The sequence below is a fragment of the Caenorhabditis elegans genome, chromosome X (genome assembly GCF_000002985.6).
Source record: "Caenorhabditis elegans chromosome X".
In the NCBI taxonomy this organism is placed as follows: domain Eukaryota; kingdom Metazoa; phylum Nematoda; class Chromadorea; order Rhabditida; family Rhabditidae; genus Caenorhabditis; species Caenorhabditis elegans.
The window spans coordinates 16,982,148-17,005,304 of NC_003284.9; the positions used below are offsets into that span (position 1 = coordinate 16,982,148).

The 23,157-nt window shown below is 35.6% G+C and overlaps 1 protein-coding gene and 5 non-coding genes across 12 annotated transcripts in view; 4 read left to right on the plus strand and 2 right to left on the minus strand.

Moving 5' to 3' along the window:
* mbl-1 (Muscleblind-like protein) overlaps positions 1-23,157 on the plus strand; it is a gene marked incomplete at both ends in the record, with an annotated part of 31,693 nt that overhangs the window by 3,540 nt on the left and 4,996 nt on the right. For 2 of the 7 annotated variants that reach the window (NM_001373622.1, NM_001270352.4), the window contains 5 exons: positions 4,482-4,532; positions 7,409-7,524; positions 19,583-19,703; positions 20,542-20,670; positions 22,632-22,796. In NM_001373622.1, coding sequence (NP_001360649.1) covers positions 4,491-4,532; positions 7,409-7,524; positions 19,583-19,703; positions 20,542-20,670; positions 22,632-22,796 — 573 coding nt within the window. Of the gene's footprint in view, positions 1-4,481; positions 4,533-7,408; positions 7,525-19,582; positions 19,704-20,541; positions 20,671-22,631; positions 22,797-23,157 lie in introns of those variants that run through there. The other 5 variants (NM_001373620.2, NM_001373621.2, NM_001392916.1 and 2 more) reach the window with 3 other exon arrangements.
* K02H8.3 lies at positions 149-292 on the plus strand. Its single transcript, NR_072926.1, has one exon. It is a non-coding gene; the product is annotated as an Unclassified non-coding RNA K02H8.3 (non-coding RNA).
* On the minus strand, positions 4,775-4,998 carry K02H8.2. The gene has a single exon (NR_072927.1). It is a non-coding gene; the product is annotated as an Unclassified non-coding RNA K02H8.2 (non-coding RNA).
* Positions 14,547-14,723, plus strand: K02H8.6. The gene has a single exon (NR_072928.1). It is a non-coding gene; the product is annotated as an Unclassified non-coding RNA K02H8.6 (non-coding RNA).
* Positions 19,925-20,067, minus strand: K02H8.5. The gene has a single exon (NR_072929.1). It is a non-coding gene; the product is annotated as an Unclassified non-coding RNA K02H8.5 (non-coding RNA).
* K02H8.4 lies at positions 21,728-21,997 on the plus strand. Its single transcript, NR_072930.1, has one exon. It is a non-coding gene; the product is annotated as an Unclassified non-coding RNA K02H8.4 (non-coding RNA).

Genomic DNA, 23,157 nt, shown 5'->3' on the forward strand with positions numbered 1-23,157 from the left:
TTTTGACCAATTTGAAACTGTACAAAATTATTGACCTTTTGACAACCCCTGATCAAATATAACTAACCCCTAACACAAACCGTCTGTTTCGAAAGTCGTAGCAACCAAACACCGAGTCTTGTAATCTCCTTGTTTAAAGTTCCAAATAGGGGCAATTCAGTGATAAACTGTTTGGCAACAACTTGCTCGTTTGTCCCGCTAACCAAAACATCGTGACCGTACAAATCAGCTAATAAACGGTCTAATCCGTTGCTCAAATTCTGTGCGGCGCGCTTGCTCTTGGAGAAGAACGTTTGTGCTCTTTCAACTGACGAGAGACTCCTGTCATGATGTTCTTTCTTTTTTCTTCTTCCATTTTTTTTGTCTGTCTTTTTTCCTTATTTTCTCTTCTATTCTCCACTATCTGTGTTCCATATTTCCTAACAAAATTACTCATTTCTGTCTATCGATCATACTAATACTTTCCAACCTTTGCATGCAATTTGTCATCCGCTACTGCGATTATACAGCCTCATAAAATGTAACCCCTTTTCCTTGAGCACTCCTCCCTTTTCTTCCCCTTTTTGGGCTCGGCGCCCGCTTTCTTTTGCTAGAAAAAGAGAAAAATGACTCTTTACGGGAGTAGAAATAGAAATTTTGACTTTTGTGATGAATTATCCTTCATTAATTTATTTTTCACTTTTTAGAAAATAGTTTCAGGATTTCCTCTGAGCTATTTTACTATTAAAAAGTTGTTTTAAAAAGTTGAAGAAACCAATTGGAAACCGCATAGAACAAGCCACTGATGCTTTTAAACTGGAACATTCTAGATATTTTGAAACATTTTTGCAAAACATTTATTGTCGGAGTTTACTGGAAAGCTCTAGATAATAGATTTTGCAACGTTGTGAGTGTCTTCAGTTTTTACTGTGGTGTATCTTTTTTTTTATAATGCGGTTTTGTTTTCTGAAATCACAACTGCATTATTTTTACAAGACGCTTAGCATTAGAAGGCTTTTTTTTTGGCAAAAACATTGCAACTTATTGAAAGTTGTTCACATAATTTGCCAAGCTTTTAGCAGGGACTTACCACGTTAAAATTTGTGTCAATTTATGCTTTTAACAGTTGAACATTGTCGAAAAAATTTTTTGGCAAAAATGAGATTTTATGATAGTTGTTTTCAAATGCCGACTGGAACGTTTTTTAACTTTAGAAAGCTCGCAAGTTTGGTTCGGCCTCACTTAATAGTTCAACTGACTGTAACTCTCTTTTGGATGTCTCATTAAAATCGGATTGTGAGGAACCCAACTTGGCACAACTTGCTAAAAGCCTAGAGCCTCGTTTTAGAACACCTAGGTTTTTCTACTAGGTGGGGACTGTCAATACCTCTGAAAGCTCAATAGTTTGTAGTTGTAGTCTCTAATCTCAAAGGCTCAATTTGCACAATATCGAACATTTAAAATCGTCTAACTGTAGGTGATATTTTGAAACTTCATGGCTCAATTTTCTATGACATGTCCCATAATAAGGAATTTTTCTGTGAAACACAACTTAATTCATTTAATCTTTTTCCATAGGTCCCGGAGCTCACTCGGTACAGTTTCAAAACCTTTGAAAACTCGAATCTTATTGGTGGACTCACTTTTGATGACTCAACTCACTCAAATCCGAACATTTTGAGATTTTTAGGACTCATCCTTTTCAAGCCATTTCCTGTGTGCACCGCCGCCGCCAACAATGCTCATCCAATATTCTCGACATGCGATTGTTAAGAAATTTATGAGTATCTTCAGTGACTTGTCCCCTCTCTCTTGGTTTCTCTCTCTTTCTCAAAATGGACATAAAACTCGAATTGTGCATATGGTACCATGCATATAGAAAGAGCCAACGGGACGCCCACCGAGCAGCTCCCAGCTTGGAGCAGTGTGCCTTTCGAGACGTTTGCCCTTTTGCAAAAAAGATCAAGAACCCGGCGCCAGTTCCACGACTCCGTCTGTCCTCGCTGCTCCTCCACCACGACAACATTCGCTTCTAGAAGCAATTAGTGGGAGTCAGTGGTGCAATGGGCTACTGATCTCCCTAGTTGTCCAGACATTTTTTTTGTTCATCTTCTTGTTCTCTCTTGTCTTTTTATCTTCTTACGTCTTCCCGTCTTCTCATCCTTTTTTGGGTTCATCCCGGATGGTGTGCAGAGCACAAAATTAGGTTTTTTTCGGGAGACAACACACAGCGAGAGGACACCCCACTTCTGCCAATTCTGCAGAGCAGCTCTGGAAGGTCGTCTTTCCTATTCATCAAAAAAGCTGACACACAGGCGTCTCGGAAATTGGAAAATTTCGCAATTCTCGTTTTGTCTTATTTGTTGGGGTGTGTATGTGCGCTGGATCACATCAAATCACATTAGATCGAGGTGCAACTGAAATTAACTTTTTTTTGTTTGGTGAGCTACTTTTAATTCCTGAAAGCCTTAACTACAGTATGTTGCAAATGTTTTTGCAGACGTTTTCGATTTAGACATCACAAAGCATCTTTTTGGAATTTGAACAGTAGGTAGCGCTTTGGCAAGCGGTTCTAGACATAAGTAAACTTTTAATAAAAATCTTTGTAATTAGTTGTTATTATCTAGGAAAAACAATTTCCAATCAATAATTCCTTCAAGTTCAAATATTAATTCCGAGTAGTAAAAAAATCAATCAATAATTTGCATTAAGTTTTTTAGAATTGTTCAGCTTTTTTCTAAAATAAATCTTTGTGGAGGTTTCGTTTTACACGTTTTTTGGTAACATGGCCAATTTTCTAAAAATTTGAATTTTTTTTAGTAAATTCAAACTTTGCAGCAGGTTCGAACACCTAAAATGTTTATAGGCAATTGTAAACATAATTAAAGTATAAAACGGTAATCTAAGTTTTCACGAACTTTTGACTAAATAGTTTTTTTTTGAAAAGTTTAACTATTTTTTAGGACTGTTAGTCACTGTAGAAGCGTCTTTAAACAATTGTACTACTGACTATACTCAGTTTTTAAAGGATCATTTCCCACTGCCCACAATGTTTCCAGAATCTAGAATCCAGTTCGCAAACAGTAAATATTCAATCTTCCACACCACTTACCTTTCGCTTTTTAACGTTTTAACTTTTCACGTATTCTCTCATTTAATTTTTGAGTGAACAATACTGTCCTCCTCCTGTTTCAATGCAGGCATCCGGTTTTCAAAAGCATTCTCCCTTTCCATTGACATTGACACCGCTGACCCAACCCAAAAACTCTTCACTTTTCCACAAATCATCGTTTTCCGACTTTTCTAGCCAATTCCATCATCATCATCATTGGCATATTGGAACTTGGAAAACTACATTTTTCTATTTCAATGCAGTTGATGTTTTGCATTTTTTATAATTCAGATAAATTATAAAACCTGTAGAACAGTTCCCTCAAATTTGAAAATATTTCGAATAGCAGAGCTTTGAAATTCATATTTTTACAGTATTAGTTACGGTTTTGTTTGCTCATCAGCTTTGACAGACAACATGGTAGCTTCCAGATTTGTTTTTCATTTTAAAAATTGATAACCACTATCATTAACTTCTATCTATCGTATAGGTAAACTATTAACCAATAATTTTGAAAGAAAATGAGATCCTGGCTGTAAATTTTTTTAAATGAAATTCTGAAAAAAAATTCTGTAAGTTTGAAAATAGGCACACCAGTTAAACCAAAAACCTACAAATTACTTGGTTTTTTTTTTTAATTTTGGTTTTTATCACCATGCAAATATTCGTAACTGCTCAGCCTGCGAACAAAATATAAAATTAACGTTGAAGTAATCAAAAAAAGAGCCAAAAAAAGCAAAAAAAAAGTGCATTTATTTTTTTGGATGCTTGTATGATACCCCCAAATTTTAAAAATTAGTTTTTAACGAAAACCTAAGGTTTACTTTAGACTTCTCAGAAAACACTATTTCTAAGGTTAAACATTTTACTTCAAATTTAATTTGAGTTAAGAAAATTTAACTTATTATTTTAAAAAATGGGATTATAATGCACAAATACCAATTTTAATTAAAAAAAAACAAATGTTTTCCTATAAAAACTTTGTGAAAACAGCTTAAAATCCAAAACGAAAATTTTTGTAATTCTCAGTTTGAACGTTTGCATTTTCTCAAAGTGCATGCTCACTTTCAGGTATGTAACTATAATATTTTATTCTAAATTCCAAAATCCCATGTCATCAAGTGATCTTCAAACACGTTAACAATTCAAAATTATAATTGAAATATTTTTAAAGTAGAAATCTCCCTTTTTCTTTTTCGCACTAGTCTGATAAAAAGTCTCCTCCCCCACTCAACCTCCACTCACTCCTTTTTCTCATTACTTACCTGATGGTACTTATAATCATGCATACCAATTTTCCGGCTAAGAGTGAGACGATTCCCGGGAGCCGAGCAGTATTCGGAGTATTCGGAGCAAGCTTCATCCCCCCTCACTCACCTCCTCACACCTTATTCCGACTATGACCGTCTATTTTCTGCCAGACGAGAAAGGTGCTATCCAGGTAATCTTTTTCGGGGGGAATTTTTGTGGATGCTGGCTTTTGGCTGTTTGCTGGCGACTGCTTTTCCCGTTTCGATTCTACAATTTCACATTTTGTAATGCTCCAATCAATCGAACCCGCTTGCTCTTGCTCCCCTAATGTTGTTTAGTCGTGTTGGTTTGTTAGTATTTTTCCCCAAACTTGCGCACCACACGTTTTGTTTTTTTCCTTCTTCAATTCTTTCTCACCAGTTGTGCACCCCTCGAAAAAAAATCAGATGTTCCTGATTTTTTTCTCGTTTCCTTTTGTGTCCATGTTTCACCATATGACTAACCAGTAACAATTTTTATTTTTAGTTTTTTGTCTCCGATGACACATGTGACAAGAATACTATTTTAGAAATGTTCCTTTCAACTTTTGATTCGAAATTCAAATTCAAAATTTACTAAATTCCAAGCCACAATGAACAAAGTGGGGATGTTTTTGCATAAAACAGTACATGAACATATTCCATTATTATTATATCTCAGTTTTGCAATCAATTGGTTAGGGTGGCTTGGGGCAGTACATGAATGGAATACATGAATACATAATCAAAAAACGTCAATGCAAACCGATTATGCAACAGATGTCGTTGTTTCTAGACACTTCGTTTAGACAAGATCTCATGGAAAATGGGAGAACATTTTTAATGTTCACAAAAAGAACATGTTCCAATTTTGAATTTGTCTAGAGTTAGGGACGGAGAATGTACTGGAATATAAAATATCGGTACTTATGGGTTTCGTTCCCCCAAAATGTTTTAACTTTCCAAATTCAAATTAACCACAAAAACGTGAACTTTTTGGAACGATTTGTAGAAATGAATGCTTTGTTCTGTTTTTTTGTTCACGTTTTTAATTTGAGAAATGGAAAATTAAATTTTAGAAACCACAAAAACGCGAACTTTTTGGAACGATTTGGAGAAATGAATGGTTTTATTTGTAGAAAATGGATGCTAATTGAAATTTAGAAAATAAAAACGTTTTGGGGGAATGAAACCCATGAGTGCCAAAATATCATTCGAACAATTTATAAGTTTGAGACTTTTCAAAGATAATAAAATTCACAACTCGAAAAAAACACATCGGCCAAGGAAGTGGCATCAATTGCAATTTTTTTGAAGCTTTTCAGTATTTTTTATTTTATTTGTCAAACATGATGTCTTCTAGGCTGTTAGTCTAAGAAAAAGTGTATGTCAAGAATTTATCGTTTCTTTTACAAAATTTTCAAACAACTATATTTTTCTGCAAATTTTTCAAATAAGACCCAAATGGGTGGTCCTTTATAGGTGGTCCTTCTGAGCAACATTTTTTTTCTGAATATGATCCAACGTTTTTTGAAAATGGTCGAAAGCATCCCTGATAGTGAGAGTTACTGCTTACAAATGTAACATAACATTAGTTTCAAAATTATAGAATAAAACCAAATAGAATAAAGCCATAGAATAAAACCAAAAAAGTAAAATTTTAATGTGGCTAAGAATTTTCGTATACGGCTACTACGCAATTACTATTTTCGAAATTGCAAAATACTGTTATCACTGTCTCTAACCTGGTCGCAAAGTTCATGCATAGTTCTCAGTGCTTGAACTTTTAAATTATTCCGATCCCTCTCAGTTTGCCGCAATAGGTTTTCCTAATCTGCTTACTGTGCCCATCATCTCTTTTGATTTTTGGCGGAGAGTGACAAATGTATCGCATGCTTCACAAGGGGGCTCATTCGCCGCTCTTTCATGTAAATGAGCTGTTCAATGGGCCTCGACCCCGCTTCAAGTGTGTGGCTATTAAGACACCAATTGTGCCTACAGTCATTTCTCTTTCTCTCTTCATCTTTTTGTGGCCCCCCGCCTTTTTCGGCTGGCATTTGCCTCTGGGGACAGCCGGTTGACAGATGGCTGTATCATCGTCTGAACACAATTGATGAGGGTCATCACCTCGAGACGATAAAGCTTTTAGCTTCTGTTTCACCCTCTCGTTTCTCGCTATCGATACAGTTAAACATGGGTCGTTAATTTTTATGATCACCTCAACCTCCATTGAGAAAAAGAGAGAAGCATGGAGAATGAATCGGAATAGGTTATGGTATCAAAAGATGTTCAAATTGGAGTAAAACACAAGAATTGTGTACTTTTGTTCTAAATTTAACCAAAAGCTCTTTCGAAAACAAGCTATCAATTTTTAGAATATTTTTCTCTGAAATTCAAAAAATTGATTTCACCGCAAAAATCGGAAAAAAAACCATAGGGTCACAAAAACGTAAGCTGTAGGGTGTATAAAAAACAAATAAATTCTGAAAATTTGTTAAGGTGTTTCTAGAAACCTTCGGGTGCACCCCTGTTTCAAACCACTCAATTTTATTGTGAATCATCGTTACTTTAGTTTTTGAAAAAGTACCTTTTGATATAATATTCAAAAAAAAATCCGACAACATTGATTTTTTCAGAAGTGGGAACAATAGTCTGTAACAATTTTTAGTTTGTTCCGAAAATATTGAAAATGCACAACGTTTAAAATAGAAACTCTGATGAATTATTTTTTTTCGAACTTTAGAGCAAACTGAAGTTAGCAGCCGGAGTAATGCTAGAAGCTTGAACAGTTTCTGTAAATTTCAAAGTTGAATTTTAAAAGATAGCGTCGTTTCCTGATTATGTAGAGTTTAGCACCAGTTCCTCAAAGCGTCACGTCAAAAAAAAGAAAAAAAAATCACAATCGATATCGGAATATAAACATTGCCAATGTTTTACACCACCCCATTCTATATGCTTTTTTTTCTTGCACCTAAACTTTTGCATGCATCAGTTTCTGTCGAAAATTTCAAATTTCTCTTCTCATTTATCAGTTTCCATATTTTTGCAGGCAGTTCCGCAACACTTGTTACCGTTCCATATGACGTCATCACAGCAGTTTCAACCACAACAGCAGCAGCAGTTCTTTGCAAGTGACGGAATGTCAGTGACTCAGTTGCCTTATAGGTAAGCCACGGAGGATTAGAATTCGCTCATCTTTGGGATCCTTTTTCCGGTAATGAAAGTGGCTAGTGGCGTTGAGAAACAAAGGAATAGCAGTTATAGTGTTTGGTTCGTAAAATGTTGTTAAAATGAAGAAAAAACTTTACATTGTACCATTATTGTTTGAATAGTTCTGGTGAATGATTCCGAATTTACAACTATTTTATTAATTATTTCAAAACTATTGATTTTTTCGATAAGCGTTAAAAGTAAATTACTAAATTTTGTACTAAATTTTCACATATAACAGTTTTGCAGATTACCCAAAATTCTCAATTATGTTCAAACTATGTGATTTTGCTTTGAACATATAAAAATGCTTTAAACATCTTAAAATATACAGTTGTCCTAAAATGTGACAATTCGCCAATACTTGGTCATGTTCGGTTATTAAAAATGAATCCTTTTAAGTATATGTTGTCTAGATTTCCATTACTTGACAGTTGTATCATTCATAATTTAAATTTGTTTAAATGGCGTTTTGGTTTTGTTCTTCTCAATGTATACTTTTTCCGAAAATTTTTCGTTCTTAATTTGTTAGAGAAACTATTGGCTTTATTATACATATGAGTACAAGACAATTTTCATAAAGAGAAACAAAAAATTAGGGAAACTATGATATAAAAAATAACTACAAAAGCAATGACGAACAAATTACGAGCTATCATCGTGAAGCTGTTGCAAGTAATTTTGATTCCTGTGCTTGCAATGAAATTGAGATATAACCGATTCGGAAGGGGCATTCACCATTAATTTCGCGCATAAAAGTGCATTGTTGTGTTGCAGTCCACAATAATCGACATGAAAATGAGGAGATTTGAAAGCGCCGTTGTTACCTATCCGCATCGTTCTAGGCATAATGCAGTTCAAAGAGATGAAAGAAAAAGCACATTTTTCACGTGTCGCGCGCGAGAGCATTCGAATGGCCCCTTCTCCGGTGTATATAACAATTACATATAATTGTTGGTGGGAGTGAGCCGCCCAGTGGCGCTCCCTTCCAGTGCTGCTTTTGGTCCCTGACACACGATTGTTTCTGTTTTGACATGGATATTATTTGATGATATGTTTGTTCCAATTTTCAAACTGTTACAAGACAACTCTGTGGAAATAGAAAAGAAAACTTAGATCTTAAAATTTTGTTGAACTTAGCCGATTTTTGTTCATCAAGTTTTTGCTTAGAAGTATCTTGGATGTATAAATGTATTGACGATATTCATAAGAGCCGTACAATAAAATTTTAAATCATTACACCAATTTTAAAAGCAACTTGCTAACATACAAATATCAAAAAATTTGATTGTACTTTTAGATTTTAAAGCTGCAATGTTTAAGCCTAATTGGGTTATTAGAAGTTTTGAGGGTGCAGCTACTACATACATATGTACATAAATACTCAGAAATATGAAGTTCCATTCTGAATTGAACTTGAACAATTTATATATAGTCCCTACATTTCCACAGTATATTAATACTAGGAATAGTGCAAAGAGTCGAATTTAAAAATCTTTTTTGCAAAACCTTGATCGATGTTGGCTGCTCATTTTGTCGGGAATGTTGGGATTCCTAAATATAAATTTTTCAGACGTAAAAATTATTGTTAATTTGTATTTATTGTTAAAGTTTTAAGTGACTCTTTTCAAACTTTTTGAAAGTTTTAAAACTCAATCTCCGGAGATTAACCATATCTTTAACTTGTTTCCAACTATCAGTCCCCTCAAACAAAAATACTACGAATACCCATTCCCCCTCTTCCATTCTTTTTCTAATTTTGGTCCCTATTGTCCACTCAGAGCCGGTTTCCGTCATGCTAACTCATCTCCTTTTCTTTTCTTTTCCTCTACCAAATGGAAACATTGCGACGGAAAGGATAGTAGGGGGCAACATTAATCGAATAATGACCTTCCCTTTCCAAACGGATGGTAATCAATCCAAATTGAGTTTCGCTTCTGTGCATGTTTCGGTTTTGTGTACGCGAGAGCAGCACGACGTAGTAGATGGGGATCTAATTTGGTCAGACAATACGATAAAACTGGGCTCCGGTTTTGTGTGCTCTTTTCAAATTGAAAAACAGTGGTACATATAAAAATCGAAAGAAACTGTGACGGTTTCAAAAAATATGAAATTCAACAAAATGTTATTTTATTTTTGCAATTAAAATTTTTTAGCGCTTGAACTTTTTCAGAAAGTTCAAAAATAAAATTTGCAATGTTTTGAACAGCAAAAAAAAAACGACATCCTTGAGTTTCATTCTTTTCATATATATATATATATATATATAACAATTGGTAGCCCTCATTGACAGTCTAGTTTGTAGGAAGAACAAAAAGCAGCCGACGGCAATCGAGGACCTTTATTTGCCGCAACTTCTCAGAGAAAATTTCCCTTGTACCAGGTTACTGTAAAATTAGGAGCATAGGTGTCGGAAAATTTTCTTCTTTCGATTTCTTGAAAATCGAAAAATCGAAAAATTTTGATCGTCGATTTCTGAAAAATCGAAAAACGAATAGGTTTCGTAACAGCTAGTCAGTGTCTCAAAGATAACTGTTAATTTTTGTAGTTCAAAATCAGAAAATCTCTAAAATTCTTCTCAAGATTTGAGACCTCCTACCTCAAGGCCCAATCTCTTTTTAATGACTCCAGTGTTATTTTTGTGGAAACATCTTTTCACTGTGTGCACAAAAAGTCCAGAGTCCTTGGCCGCTCGCCCGTCCATTCATCAATCTACGGGTTTTTTGTGCATCCCGTGAGTTTGGAACGAGATAAGATTGAGAGAAGAGGTAAATGTCTGCCTGTGTACATTGGTCTCTGTGTGTGTGTGTGAGTTAGTGTAAAAGATTGTAGAGGACCATCACAACCCAATTTACAAATTGCTTTTTGTAGGCAAAAGCCTTAAATGAGCCTGCACTCAACCAGTGCCTAATGAACCGCACTGATGAATTGCTATTGGGTGGTCCAGGGATTCAATAACAATCGGAAGTTGAACTTTTCTAAAAGCTGTCAGAACTTGGCGAGCACTCCTCACTGATTTCTTACACATGACGAGCCGGAGCCGCGCTTATTACATCTTTTAAACAATGAATTGTTTGATGGCAAAAGGTGCGACTGGAGCGCCCCCATTACTACAAAAAAGTTCACTTGCTCTTGAACATTTTTTAATCGTTTTTTCTGGAACTTCTAGAATAAAATAGGTTCTAAAATATTTTCTTGAATAGAATAGATTAGAATAAAATTGATTTATAAACATTCATTTATGGTCGAGTAATGTCAATTAAAGTTTTCTATGCACCAATGTTACTAACAAAATGGGACAAAAAACCGTAAATATTAATTTAGAAAACCAAATACTCAGATTGTTTTAAACGTTTATAAAATAGTGTTGGCAAGTTCCTTTTGGGAAAAAAAATTATATTACTAGATTTTCCTAAATATTTTAGACTTATGGCTATGAATTTGGCTGCACAAAGCTTAGCTGATCATCATTTGATACCTAATTATTTCTCAACGTTTCCGAAAAGTGATTTGCCAATTTTGCCTGTTCCTATTCTTTTTACCCATAAGTTTATCAAAATTTCTCTATTACAACAGCCTCCTAGTTCATAATTACTAGTTTCATTCTAATGACTTTTCTAGTTTATTAGCAACTTCTGTAAGCGTTTTCATTCTGTTTCGATTTCCGCCAAGTGAAACCGATCTAGACTGAAAACAAACAAAACGAGACGAAACATAGATGAACAAATCTGTAAGAATACAAGTGTTTGCCAAAGTCAGCCGTGATCATTACAACTACCGTTGCCTCCCTTTTTCGCCTCATCGGTCAAATCGCCTAAGCTATGCCGCAAAACAAACTGAATTTGCGTTTGAAATCCAACAGAAATCTTTTTACTACATCGTCGGTAGGGGGGATTGAAAAGTCAGATGGTAGGTAGAAGATAGACAAAGGAAAGCGTGAAGGATGCATTCTCCATGCCATTGGACCTCATTTCTTCTGTTTTCATTTGCGAATGTTACGGCGGCGCAGCGCCAGCAGTCTCCAACGCATTCTCCCCCTTCCTCTAGATGGTTTTGCGTCTGAAGGTCGTGCGCGCGTTTTTGCTTTTTTGCCCGGTTTCTCCTTCGTCAAGAATCAAGCAGTAGAAGAGGTAGGCGTTTAGACAAGAACTGTGAAGAATTGTATTTGCATAGGCATCAGTCTGTACACTGGTATTGGCAGATCGGGTTGGAATTAGATTTTTTGATTTTGGAGAATCTTCAAGATAAAATTTCAGCAATTTTCAGTAATAAAAAAACAAAATATAAGTTAGTTTTATTTTCAAAGTATAGTATTTAAAATTTATTTTTAATGTTGGGGAAATTAAACATGTTCTCGAATTTTTCTCGAATTTTCCACTCGAATTTTTTTTCATTTCTTTAGAACTTTTCTTTTGGTACACATTATTGAAACAAACATTTTTATGATGCTTTCATTCCAATAAGCTTTTTGATATCAATATTTCGCAGTTTCTTTCTCACTGAAAATTAAAACTATATTTGAAAAAAATCGCAGTTTTTAAAATCCTTGGAACTAACAATTAATCAAAGAATTGAATCTATTTTTAGATTAAACTTTTTTCGCGCCAAATTTTCCAAGGCATCTCAAAAACCGAGCGGAACCTCCCAGTGGAGCAATTCGCCTTGTTGCAACATACGCGACCAGTCGTCTCTTAATGGCGTTTGGAATATAAATGATCCTTTCTTCAACCTTCCTTTTCCTCCTCCTCCTTCTTCTCTTATTCTAATTTTGTTTGCCTCTTACATTCCGTTACCATATGGCGGTGACTTTTCAGTCAAATTTCTCTTCAATTTTATTTTTTGTTTATCTTTTTTACACTTATTACTTTTGAGTAAGATCGCCGTTCCAAGCACCTCAAATTTAATGTCAATAAGAAGTTGGGTGATAAGAGGCGTGAGGCGCCGATGTGTAGAGCAGATTGCAGAGAAGAGTATTTTTCTAATTTTTTACTGTTCTGAATTTCAATTCAAAAAACTTTTCGAAAATTTGTCCTAATAATTTTTGTTTTAAAAACATAAGTCTATTTTAGGAACAGTGCCTAGATTGGCTGATTTATTAACTTTTTTGTATTTAATGTACGTTTATTTTATGTAGGTCTATCAGAGTAAATACAAAAAAAATATTCAAAATGGTAACACACTTTGATTTCCCTAAAATAGGCGCCACCCCTATCTTGGATGAATTTGTGCTAATTTTTTTTCAGAGCTCGTTATTGTTTTACACTGTTTGCTTGACATTAACAATTTTTTCGAAAATCTGATCAAAATTAATTTGAAGTACATATAAAAAACTTCACTCGATTATTTTGATATTAACACTTTTTTTAATCAAATTTCAATCAAGTTACTAATGAATGTTTATTAGTTAAATCTGAAATTCAAACTTCCAGCATATAAAACAGTAATACAATTACGACCTGAAATGGAAACAAAGCGAACGACAGTTTTATTAGTTTCCAATGGCACGCTGTTTAGTGTCAATTTTTCCTTTCTTTCTTCCATTCCTCGTAATGAACTGAACATAAGGTGAGGGGTTAGAGATAATGGAGAATCAAGAGAGGGAACCAAACATGGTTGCCGCATCGAATTGCAACAATAGATATCTATCCACCTCTGTTTTCTCTGTCACTCCATCATTTTTTTTTGATTTCATTCCATTTTGATTTTCTGTCTCCTCGTTTCATTTTCAACCATCATTCACTTTCAATTACTGTCCACTCTGAACACTTCCTTTCTTAAAAAGTCATGCCAGCTCGCAATGGTACAGTATCCAGGAGGCGAAAGCGGCAGTCTGTTTCAAGAAGGTACGTTTTGGAGCTCCGTGCCCCGTGCCACACAAGCTAATCCATAACGTCGTCTCGTTTTTTTTTTCGGATTCTCCATTTCTTTTCTTGCCTCCACCTAATTGCTTCTGTGTAATTTCTTCCGTCCCACTCAATTGATTCCATATGGTTCTCAGTTCGCGTTTTTTAATTCTTTTTGAATACTGAAATACTTTGAATGTTTGTTCCGTCTGGTTTTACTATACATTAGTATTAATGGTAAACTACTTTTGATATTTTTAAAGAATTTTTGACTGAATGTAGAACAAAGTTTCATGCATCTTTTGAATAGTACTTCACTTGAAGAATTTAAAAAAAAATACTTTGTCAATTAGATATTAAATTTGGTGAGTGAATCCATTTGAAAATAGAAAAAAAAACACGATTGAATTGGAAAACTGTTGTTGGCTAGTCGTCGCACTTTTCTGCGTTTTTCTCTTGCTCTCTTGTTCTCTCTTGCTCTCTTTTATGTCTCAACTGTGTCATTCATTCTGATATATTGACAAACGTTACAAGATTGCCTTATCATGGCGGTGTCGGATGCTTTTTCTCAAGTTCTTTTCCTCGTTTACTTTTTTTAGACTGAAATTCTAGGAAAATTGTTTTTATTTTTTCGTCATGGTGCACCTATCATGATTTTTATCATAAAAAATTAATGCAACAATACAATGTTTGAGCTGTAACTGTAACTTAATATTTCCAAAACATATTTTTAAATTTAGTTCAAAGCGAGATATTTTTAAACGGTTTGAAAGACAGTTCTGATTAAGGAAACTTTGAAATAATGTTTATCAATGCTTGAAAATGTACAATTTTTTTTTTGATTTCTATCAAATTTGTTTTTTTGAAAAAGTAAAATATAAGACGTCTTAAAAAATGATTGCTGTGTTGTGATACTCTTGCTCTAATATATTAGTACCAAAATTCTAATAAGACTATTAATTTAAAAATTTTAGGTAATTATAATTAAACATTTAAATGCGGAAAAATTGTACACACTCAAAGTGTGCGCTTTTGAAAACAATGAGCAAAACCAAACGGTTCAAACCGAAAAAAAAATCACAGACTCTTCTTTATTTCACTAGAAGCTCTGTAAAATGAAGGTGAGAGAAATGAGATTGAATTTCATTTATTTGCTCATGTTTGCGGTCACATTTGTCGTCGGGACAATTATAGCGGAGCCTCCTCCCACCAGAGCAGCAAGTTCTTGAGAAATGCGCCAAGTGCTCATCGACATATGAGACTGTGCGTGTCTGTTGACCTCTGAGCACCTCAAGTTTTCACACCTTTTTCATGTTTTTCCACTCAATTCTGATAGCTATCAGGAAGTTTGAGATTTAACATGATTTCTTGATAACTTTTTAAATTAGTTTTACGACCCGTCAAAATTCATACTAAATCTGAAAAAATCAGTTAATTGTTGAAAATCAAAAACTGCAGAATGTTTTAAAAATCACTTGCATCGATGTTTTTAATTTCACAATCTCCCCTTTTTACAGCATTTCCTACCTGTGACAAACTAGAAATACCCCCACCTTCAAGTATTACTTTTAATTTACTAAATAATCAAATTAGAAATCCAGAACAAAAGTGTATACATTCACAGTAACTTGTTTATTTATCAAGCTCCCACCACTGAACTTCCTGAGAAATTCCTTCCCTATTTCTACAAAACCGATCATTTCGAAGTAATTTCTTCGGAAATAAGCAACAAAAAATTGGGAAAACGAAGCGGAAAAACAATAATGTCAATCTTGGGTTTATTCCATGAATACCGAATTTCATTCAATGAGACAAGACAATAACATGCGTATGTTCCTCCCCACAGCGATCTAAAATGCATGGCATTTGCCTCTCTCGATTTCAAACAAAGTGCAAGTAAGGGTGGTTTAGGCTCTAGGAGCCCCCGGCGGGTGACAAATTGACATGCATTGGATCATCGCTCACTTCTGGCCGCCTTCCTCCCACTGGTTTCCTCCTTTTTTTGCTCCAAAAGCTTTTGTCTTCAATCTTTTCTCAATCTTTCTCGATCTTTTTGCTATGAATCACAACTTTCTTGCGAGAAGGCTTTCCAATTAATGTCTGCCTGTCATCATTATATCTTATCAATTAAGGGGAGGATGACCTAAGAGCGTTTTTTTGAAAAAAATATTTCATTAATGAATTTAATGATTTTCTATGATCTAACCGTCTTGTCATTTGATTTTCTTATTGGAATTGGTTCAAGGGTCTTCGAGAGTAATAATCATAAAACAGAAGGCGCGCGGTTATAAATCATCGGAACGAGCTGGCATATGTATAATCTTCCAAAAATTACTATTTTGGGTCAAGCTGCCGGTCAGTGCTCTGAAGCTCCAGTATTCGAGAATTGTTTTAGTACGTGCCACTTCTCACCGACTACGTAAATTAGACCGCAAGCACTTGATCACAAAAACAGAATACTAATGTTAGAATATGGTATATACATTATTTCAATTTAATATTTTTCAAAAATTGATTAGACACCCCTTTCTCTCCTCTTTTCTCGCTCTTCTGTAATGTGACATAACTCGTTTCTGCGTCGTTTTTTTTTGTGTTTCGCGCCAAAAGTGGCAGTTACCTCAAATAACTGATCATCGTGATTTGACATTGATGCATTTTTTGGGGGCGGCTGACTTGTAAAGGGTCATATATCAAAAAGAGAGTGTTTTTGAGTAAGGTGAAGGGAATTGTGACGGTTCGGATTGAAATAGAAATGTGATGAGTAAACAGGTTAGGTGAGTTAGATAATTTGGACGTAAGGTGCAAACATTTTTCCAACTTCAACATCAGAAACATAAATGTTTAACTTTGCAAAAGTTTCATAGGGGTGAGCCACAAATTTTCTCGGCCATGTGTTTGAAAAAATCTGAAAAAGGTTGAAAGTAGCTAAACCAATTTTTCTAGTAGATCATAATTATGAGACAGTATTTAAAAAATTTTCAAAGCTTCCAATATCAATAAATGCTGTTTTCAAGACAATGACATATTTTTCTACATTTTTACTAAGTTGAATTGGTAAACCAAACCGGCAGATTTTTCTAAATTTTCACTTTTGGTTCTTCAATTGGAGATCATCTTGAAATATTGAAGTTTTTTTAAAGCAATTTTATTCTGTATTTTTAATCTTCCAAGATAAAGATCAATATTCCATTATAGTTTAGAATCGTAATGTTTTATTGGCATCGCGCCGGTCACATGAAAAAGATTTCCTTCACTGTTCTTTTTTTTTCAAACATATTTACAAAAAAATGAAAGAAAGCTTTTTTGTTATACTCATGGAGGAATCGATTTGTTGTTTTCGTCAACTCGTAAGATTATTTCTTTGAAACAAGTCTTAAGCATTACAGACTACCACTAACCCAAGATCATATTCTAGTTACCTTTTCCAATTTTCTCCCTCACCCTTTCTTTTGTTTTGTTTTTCCGATCTTTTTGCCCCTAATTCAAAAATACGAAACAACGACGTCGGCTTCTTCTTCTCCATCTTTTTCTTCCAATTTCCACCATCATTCGTTTCAGCCGGGCAGGGTACGCGCGCCTTCAGCTTGTTGTTGGCGGAGCAGCAGTGGGGCTCTGGCCACTGCTCATCTCGTTGGCTACTCGCCGCCCGCCCCTTTCTCTACGCCCGCCCTCTAGACGTCGTCTTTGTGTCCCTCACTTCTTGACGCCCTTTACCCTACTGTAGGGGGTGGAGTTCATTTTGGGATTACTTCGGTGCTCCACTCGGGTTAACAGCCCCGTTTTGGCAGTTTTCAAAATAAAATTGCCCGTTATTTGTGAATTTTTTTAGTGTTTCCTTCCGTTTTTTCGCATTGTACTGTCCCCGACGATAATATAAACTCAGCCAATTTGGCTTAGTACATCACACTCATGTTATATAATCATCCTACGAAGGAAAAAGCGGAAAACCGATTGTTGTACCAAATTTTCTGTTGTCCGTAACAATCTAACAACTGCTTAAATATTGAACGCTCCAGCATACATGACTATGGAATTTTGCCGTGTTTGTATGTATTTTTTGCTGTCCAAAAGGCCCTATATATTCCATCTCAATTTATTTCGCTCTTCTTCTCTTCTTGCCTTTTTGGGAGCACATGCATATATATGTTTGCCTCTCGTCTGTGTTTGGGGTGTGCTCCGTGGCGTCCGGGGGCATAAACGCACATAAAATGATGAATTGCGCGGTGCCCGCCCCGTCACTTTTGCGCGCGCGCGCCACTCCCCTAAGAAGCTGATCATCGTCAGCTATTCCAGCCTGCTTTTAAAACAGTTTTGAGGTAGAGGTTGCCCCCGCTGAAAGTTGCATGAGGTGGAGACTAGAACTAGTTTTTTTGCGGCAACGTATTGATGAGGCGCAGAAGGTAGCGGAGAGTAATGCGTGTGTACAGGACACAGCCGACCAAGACAACATTCGACGATTTATTGTTACTCAATTCCGCGTTAGTAGGCGGAAAAAAAATGAATAGGTTGTTTTCTTGTTTTTTTTGTGTTGGCTTGTTTTTTTCCACAAAAATTTCAAAAATTTTCTCACAGTTTCACGATTAGACTACAACAGCTGAACTGTAATAGACATTAGAGCAGGAAACAACTTCTGAAAGGAAAATGGCTAGAACCAAGTTTTATACGCAATTCTGTAAAACTTTCCAAATTAAATACAAGAATTCAGACAAAGTATGTAATTGATCTGAAAATAATTTTTATACGTCCTGCAGTATTTGGAAATAATGTCAAAAGCTACAGTTAAAATGCTTTGGCATTTTTCCCCTGGTTTTCAGATTACTCTAAAAATTTTCAGTCAATTGTTTTGTTTCAAAATAAATTCCTAATTACAAAAATTGGTCTATCACCCTGAACTAGATTTTTTAAGATAACATCCCTGACATAACTCGAAAAAAGTGAAAACAAGTGGAATTATAACTACTAGTTTTGAAACGAAATCTAAACATGAACACCACTCGACTTACAGTACCAAAATTGTTATTTCGCAATTTCAAAACACTTCTACATACATACATACCTAATTATTTATTTTGAAACCCTCGCCAAAAACACAGTCCGGTTTCGGTTGGCCTTCCGTTATTTGAGAGTGAGTGGTTTCCTAGAAGTGAGTAGGTTTACACAAATTTTTGGAACAATAATTTAATAATAGAAACAATGGAGATAGTGTAACAGCTAATTGACCGGTAACTTTTTTCCCTCCAAAATTCTCTGGTTACTGTTTGTCTAGGTTCTCGTCTGTTTCACTTTTCCCATGAAAAATGGAGTCGAACACTATATAAATATTCATTTTTCTCCACCCTTTCTCCTCTCCCGCACTATATCAGTCACTAGTGCGGTCGGTTTCTCTTTCATGAAAGACCGAAACGACGTATTTTATAGCGCGTCGTTAAGATTTTGCTCAAAAGTTAGCGTTGCTCGCCTTTTCCGGACACTCGCCTCTAGTTTCGCATTTTTCGAGTCAACCAACTCGTCAAAAGATTCACAGCAATCATCCCGATGCATTTTTCTTCTTTTCTCTTTTTCTCTTTCTATTCCAACCCACCAAACACTTCTACGTCTTCCTATTCTTATTCAACCATCTTTTTTTCTCGCTATTTGTTTTTTTATTTGTTCGGTCTCTTTTCCTCATCCACTGAAAATTTATGAACCTAATCTCTAACACCCATTTTTGTTCAATTTCTTCATATCTTCCCGTTCGATTCGGTTATTGAATAGGTAGAATCTTCAAAAAACTGGTTTTCAATCAGGCCATGTTGTGTTCTTTTATCACTGTTCTAATTAACCATTAATATGACGTTGGAAAGCTCAAACATTTAGCTGTCAGAGCATTCTTAAAGTTACCGTAATAAACTGACTCGAGATGATTTGAATCTCATCTTGATGCTACTGTAATTTTAAAATGGGCACTGTAGCTATTTTGGTCTTCCCGATAGCATTTACCTTACAAGTTCTTCGACCATTTTTGGGAAGAAAGAAAAAATGAAATAAGGGCGCCTAGAAAGAAAAAAAAACTTTCGTACTATTGTGACTCAACAGTTGTTGCCTCTTTCGTTCCCCCCGTCGCCTCCGCCCCAAGTTTGGAGGCCTAACAAAAAATAATTCTCATTGCCAATCTTTTTCCTACTTTTCAGAATGTTCGACGAAAACAGTAATGCCGCTGGAACGACGCCTGTAGCTTCATCGCTTGCCGCCACGCCTAATGCCAATCTCGTGTCACAAGTGTTCAATGTGAAAGACAGCCGATGGTTACAGGTATGTCTATATGGAAACTTTTGATTTTGGAAACTACGGAGACCAAAATTATATAAAACCGTAGTCACCTTCCTTAACGCGTACACTCTTACCAAATAACAAAATCTTTATTTCGGCATCCTATCCAAGAAAAAAATCAATAATGGTTTTTCATTTTCCCATCGCTATAATTTCCACGAAGCGTTCACATAGTTTAAGAGGTAATTCATATACTTTGGGACAGCTTGCTCTTCTTCCAATTTCGCATCGGGTTTTCCCGCGCACACGTAATAGGAGACGTTATTAAGATGCGCTCATGTGGCGTTTGACGCCACGGGAAAACAGAAGACGTTTGAGCGACTCTAAGGCTCTTCGGGATTGGTTGGCGTGTGCCATCTTTGCCTTCCGCTCTTGCTCCGACATATTTTGTGTGTGTGTGTGTGCAATTGTTCCCACAATTGTTTGATTAACAACACTTTTGTGCCAGAGAATGAAAAAGAGAGACCATTTTGGAAGAAGGGACTAGATTGCGAAATGTATTTTTGCACCCCATTTTTGTTCAATTTCCTTGTAGGGGCAACCATTTAATTTCCTACTGGCGTCTACTGTAGCTTAAAAGAAAATGTGGAAATGGAGGGTGACTTAATTAAGTTTTTTTTTTCTGTTCATTCTCGAAAACTATTTTAAACTCCTCTAAGTGTTCCATACATCCGCGCTTTTTTAAGTGACCTATTTCCAAATGGCTTAAACAGATTATAAGAGACAATGAGGGTAATAGGTTTACAACCACAAACTGTGCATTTTTGGCGGGGCCAATTAAGTGGGTGAACAAAAAGAAACCAAAAAAGAACACTTGCAGGTGGAAGTTTGCCGCGAATTTTTACGAGGACAATGCGCACGATCGGATCAGGAATGCAAATTTGCTCATCCACCGCCTAATGTCGACGTTCAACAAGGACGAGTAACCGCTTGCTACGACAGTATAAAGGTTTGTATTTTATTTTTTCCCCGAAACTTTTTTGATGAGTCCCAAAAGTCACCACATGACTCCCTGTTACACATATATACACACAAAATTCAATTGAGCATATTGTTTATAAACATTGTGTGGCTTCACATATGATGCGGTTATGCCCATCCGGTTGGAAAGTTGTGAAGAAACTGACAGCCAATTTGTAAACGCCGACGTAGATTTGGAGCTACATAGAGAGAAGGGACAAGGGACCTAGTGGTTGAAAAAAGCTCTCTGAAAAATGTTAACAGTTTTCATAATTTTGGAAAAAATTTAGCGAATTATTAGCACGCACAGTTCTTATTGGTTACTTTTGCCAAAAAATTCTCAAAATTCGCAAGTTTGAAATATTTTCAGTTGTTTGAAAAATAGAAAAAATATATTGGATTCAGTCAAAATTATATTTTACCCTATATTTTTAAAACAAAAATATGAAACCCGGAAATAGTGCTGTACGACCTACTTGAGAATTTTCTGTAGCTAGATAAATATAGAAATATGATTTTCAAGATATAGTGATTATCTCTCAAATCACTTATAAAGAAAATGATGGCAGAAGTTTTCATTGTTTGATAAATCTTTGGAACTTTCTGAAAATGTTCATTCTCAGATTCTCAAATATTTTCAGAACTAATAATTATGTGTTCTGAAACTTTCTGAAAATTCCGAAAAATCACTGAAAATCAGCTAAATCTCCTCGGCTCATATTCACCAAACTTCCCAATGACTAATGGCAAATTTCGATGCCCCCAGAGAAAACGATGACAGATGAACGACGTGTTCCGGATGGAGAAGCTCACAGAGGTTATGCGATATTTGATGACACAGCTCCAAACTTGGGCTCGAGTTTTGAGTGGTATACTCTTGGGGTTATTGTCTCTTTTGACGCATGCCCATCGTCCTCTTCTTCTTTTCTTTTTAACTCGTCTGTTTCGACATGAAACCCAAGGGAATTGGGTATCGAGGTCGGGATGAGGATAACACAATTAACTGTTAGACGACGGCCCAATGAAAGAAATGAGGCAAAAAGAAGTGGAAAGGGGGGGGAGAGTTTGAGGGGAAATAGGCTCCATGCACACCCATCAATGGCTCATCGTTCCCTCAATTGGTTGGATGCTGCTGACGCTCTTTTCTCTGCTCAACACCACCGGAAAACATCGATATCAATTGAATTGTTTATGGAAACGAGCCGAGGGACCTTCTGCCGTTTCTCTCTTGGTTTCTAACTGACGAGGCACCACGATGTCATATCTTGACTTGTAATCTGTGTTGAGATGAAGGAGAAGGAAGAGGAGGCCTCATAATTTTTGAATACACAACAATCCAATAGAGATGTGGGATAAGATTGCCAGAGAGCTCCCAAGTTTTGACACTAAATCCGCGCAAGTTTTGAGTGAAAGTGTACATGTACAAAAATATGGGGAGATTGCGAAATTTCACATAGAAGTTTCTGCATTTTGAGCACAGTCCAATTATGTTGTGTTTAGTCCTATTAGCACAAAAGTTCCAGGAAGAACACGTTCAAAAGGCGGCGCCTGTTATTGGATTTATGTGTCAAATACTTTGTTTTAATCTTAACCCAATGTTTTTGTTGCAACTTTCCATAAGCCTAAAATTTTACAGTGCGAAAAATTGAACAAATAACCAAGAATTTTTGACGAAAATTTGGAACAATTGCAAAGAAAATTGCTCTTTTTAGATCTTCCTACTTTAGGCAGCTGTTTTAATAGCCTGCCAAAAAATGTGCCTCACTATCTAAAACGTCTGAAACTAATTGAGTAAATTGGAATTGCAAAACGGGTCAGAGTAGCAACAAAAAATTTTAATGGAGCTGGTGACGACGTCCCTAGAGAAAAGTGACTTTCCTCGTTTCCTTGCCCCAACTGAAAACCAAACAAAAACGAGGGACCGATGACTGATTGGTTACTATTTTCCAGGGAAGATGTACACGAGAAAACCCGAAATGCAAGTACCTCCATCCACCACAGCACATTAAAGATCAGCTACTGATAAATGGAAGGAATCACTTGGCGCTGAAGAATTTGCTCTCCGCACAGCTTAATCAGACTGGAACTCCAATGGTTAATCCAATGATGGCTTTAGTGAGTTTTTTTTTACAAAATATCACCAAAAATGCTGAAAAAGTTATACGATATTTTTTGTATACATATTACAATCTTTTTTGCTTTGAACTCCTGAAGTTTTAGTAAAATTTTTATAATAATTTCATAATGATTTCAAGGCTTTTGACATAAGTCAATTAAGCAGACAACTTCTAGTCAATTTCTTAAAACAAATGCAACCTACGCTTAATTAATTTTGAACTGATGGTGAGAAGTTATGTAATAGCCGCATTCTACAGATTTATCATCAAAATAGTAAAATAGTAAAAGTATTATGAAAATTTTTATGCTGACTAATGGAATTATATATTTTGAACCTAATCTGAGCACATGTTCCATT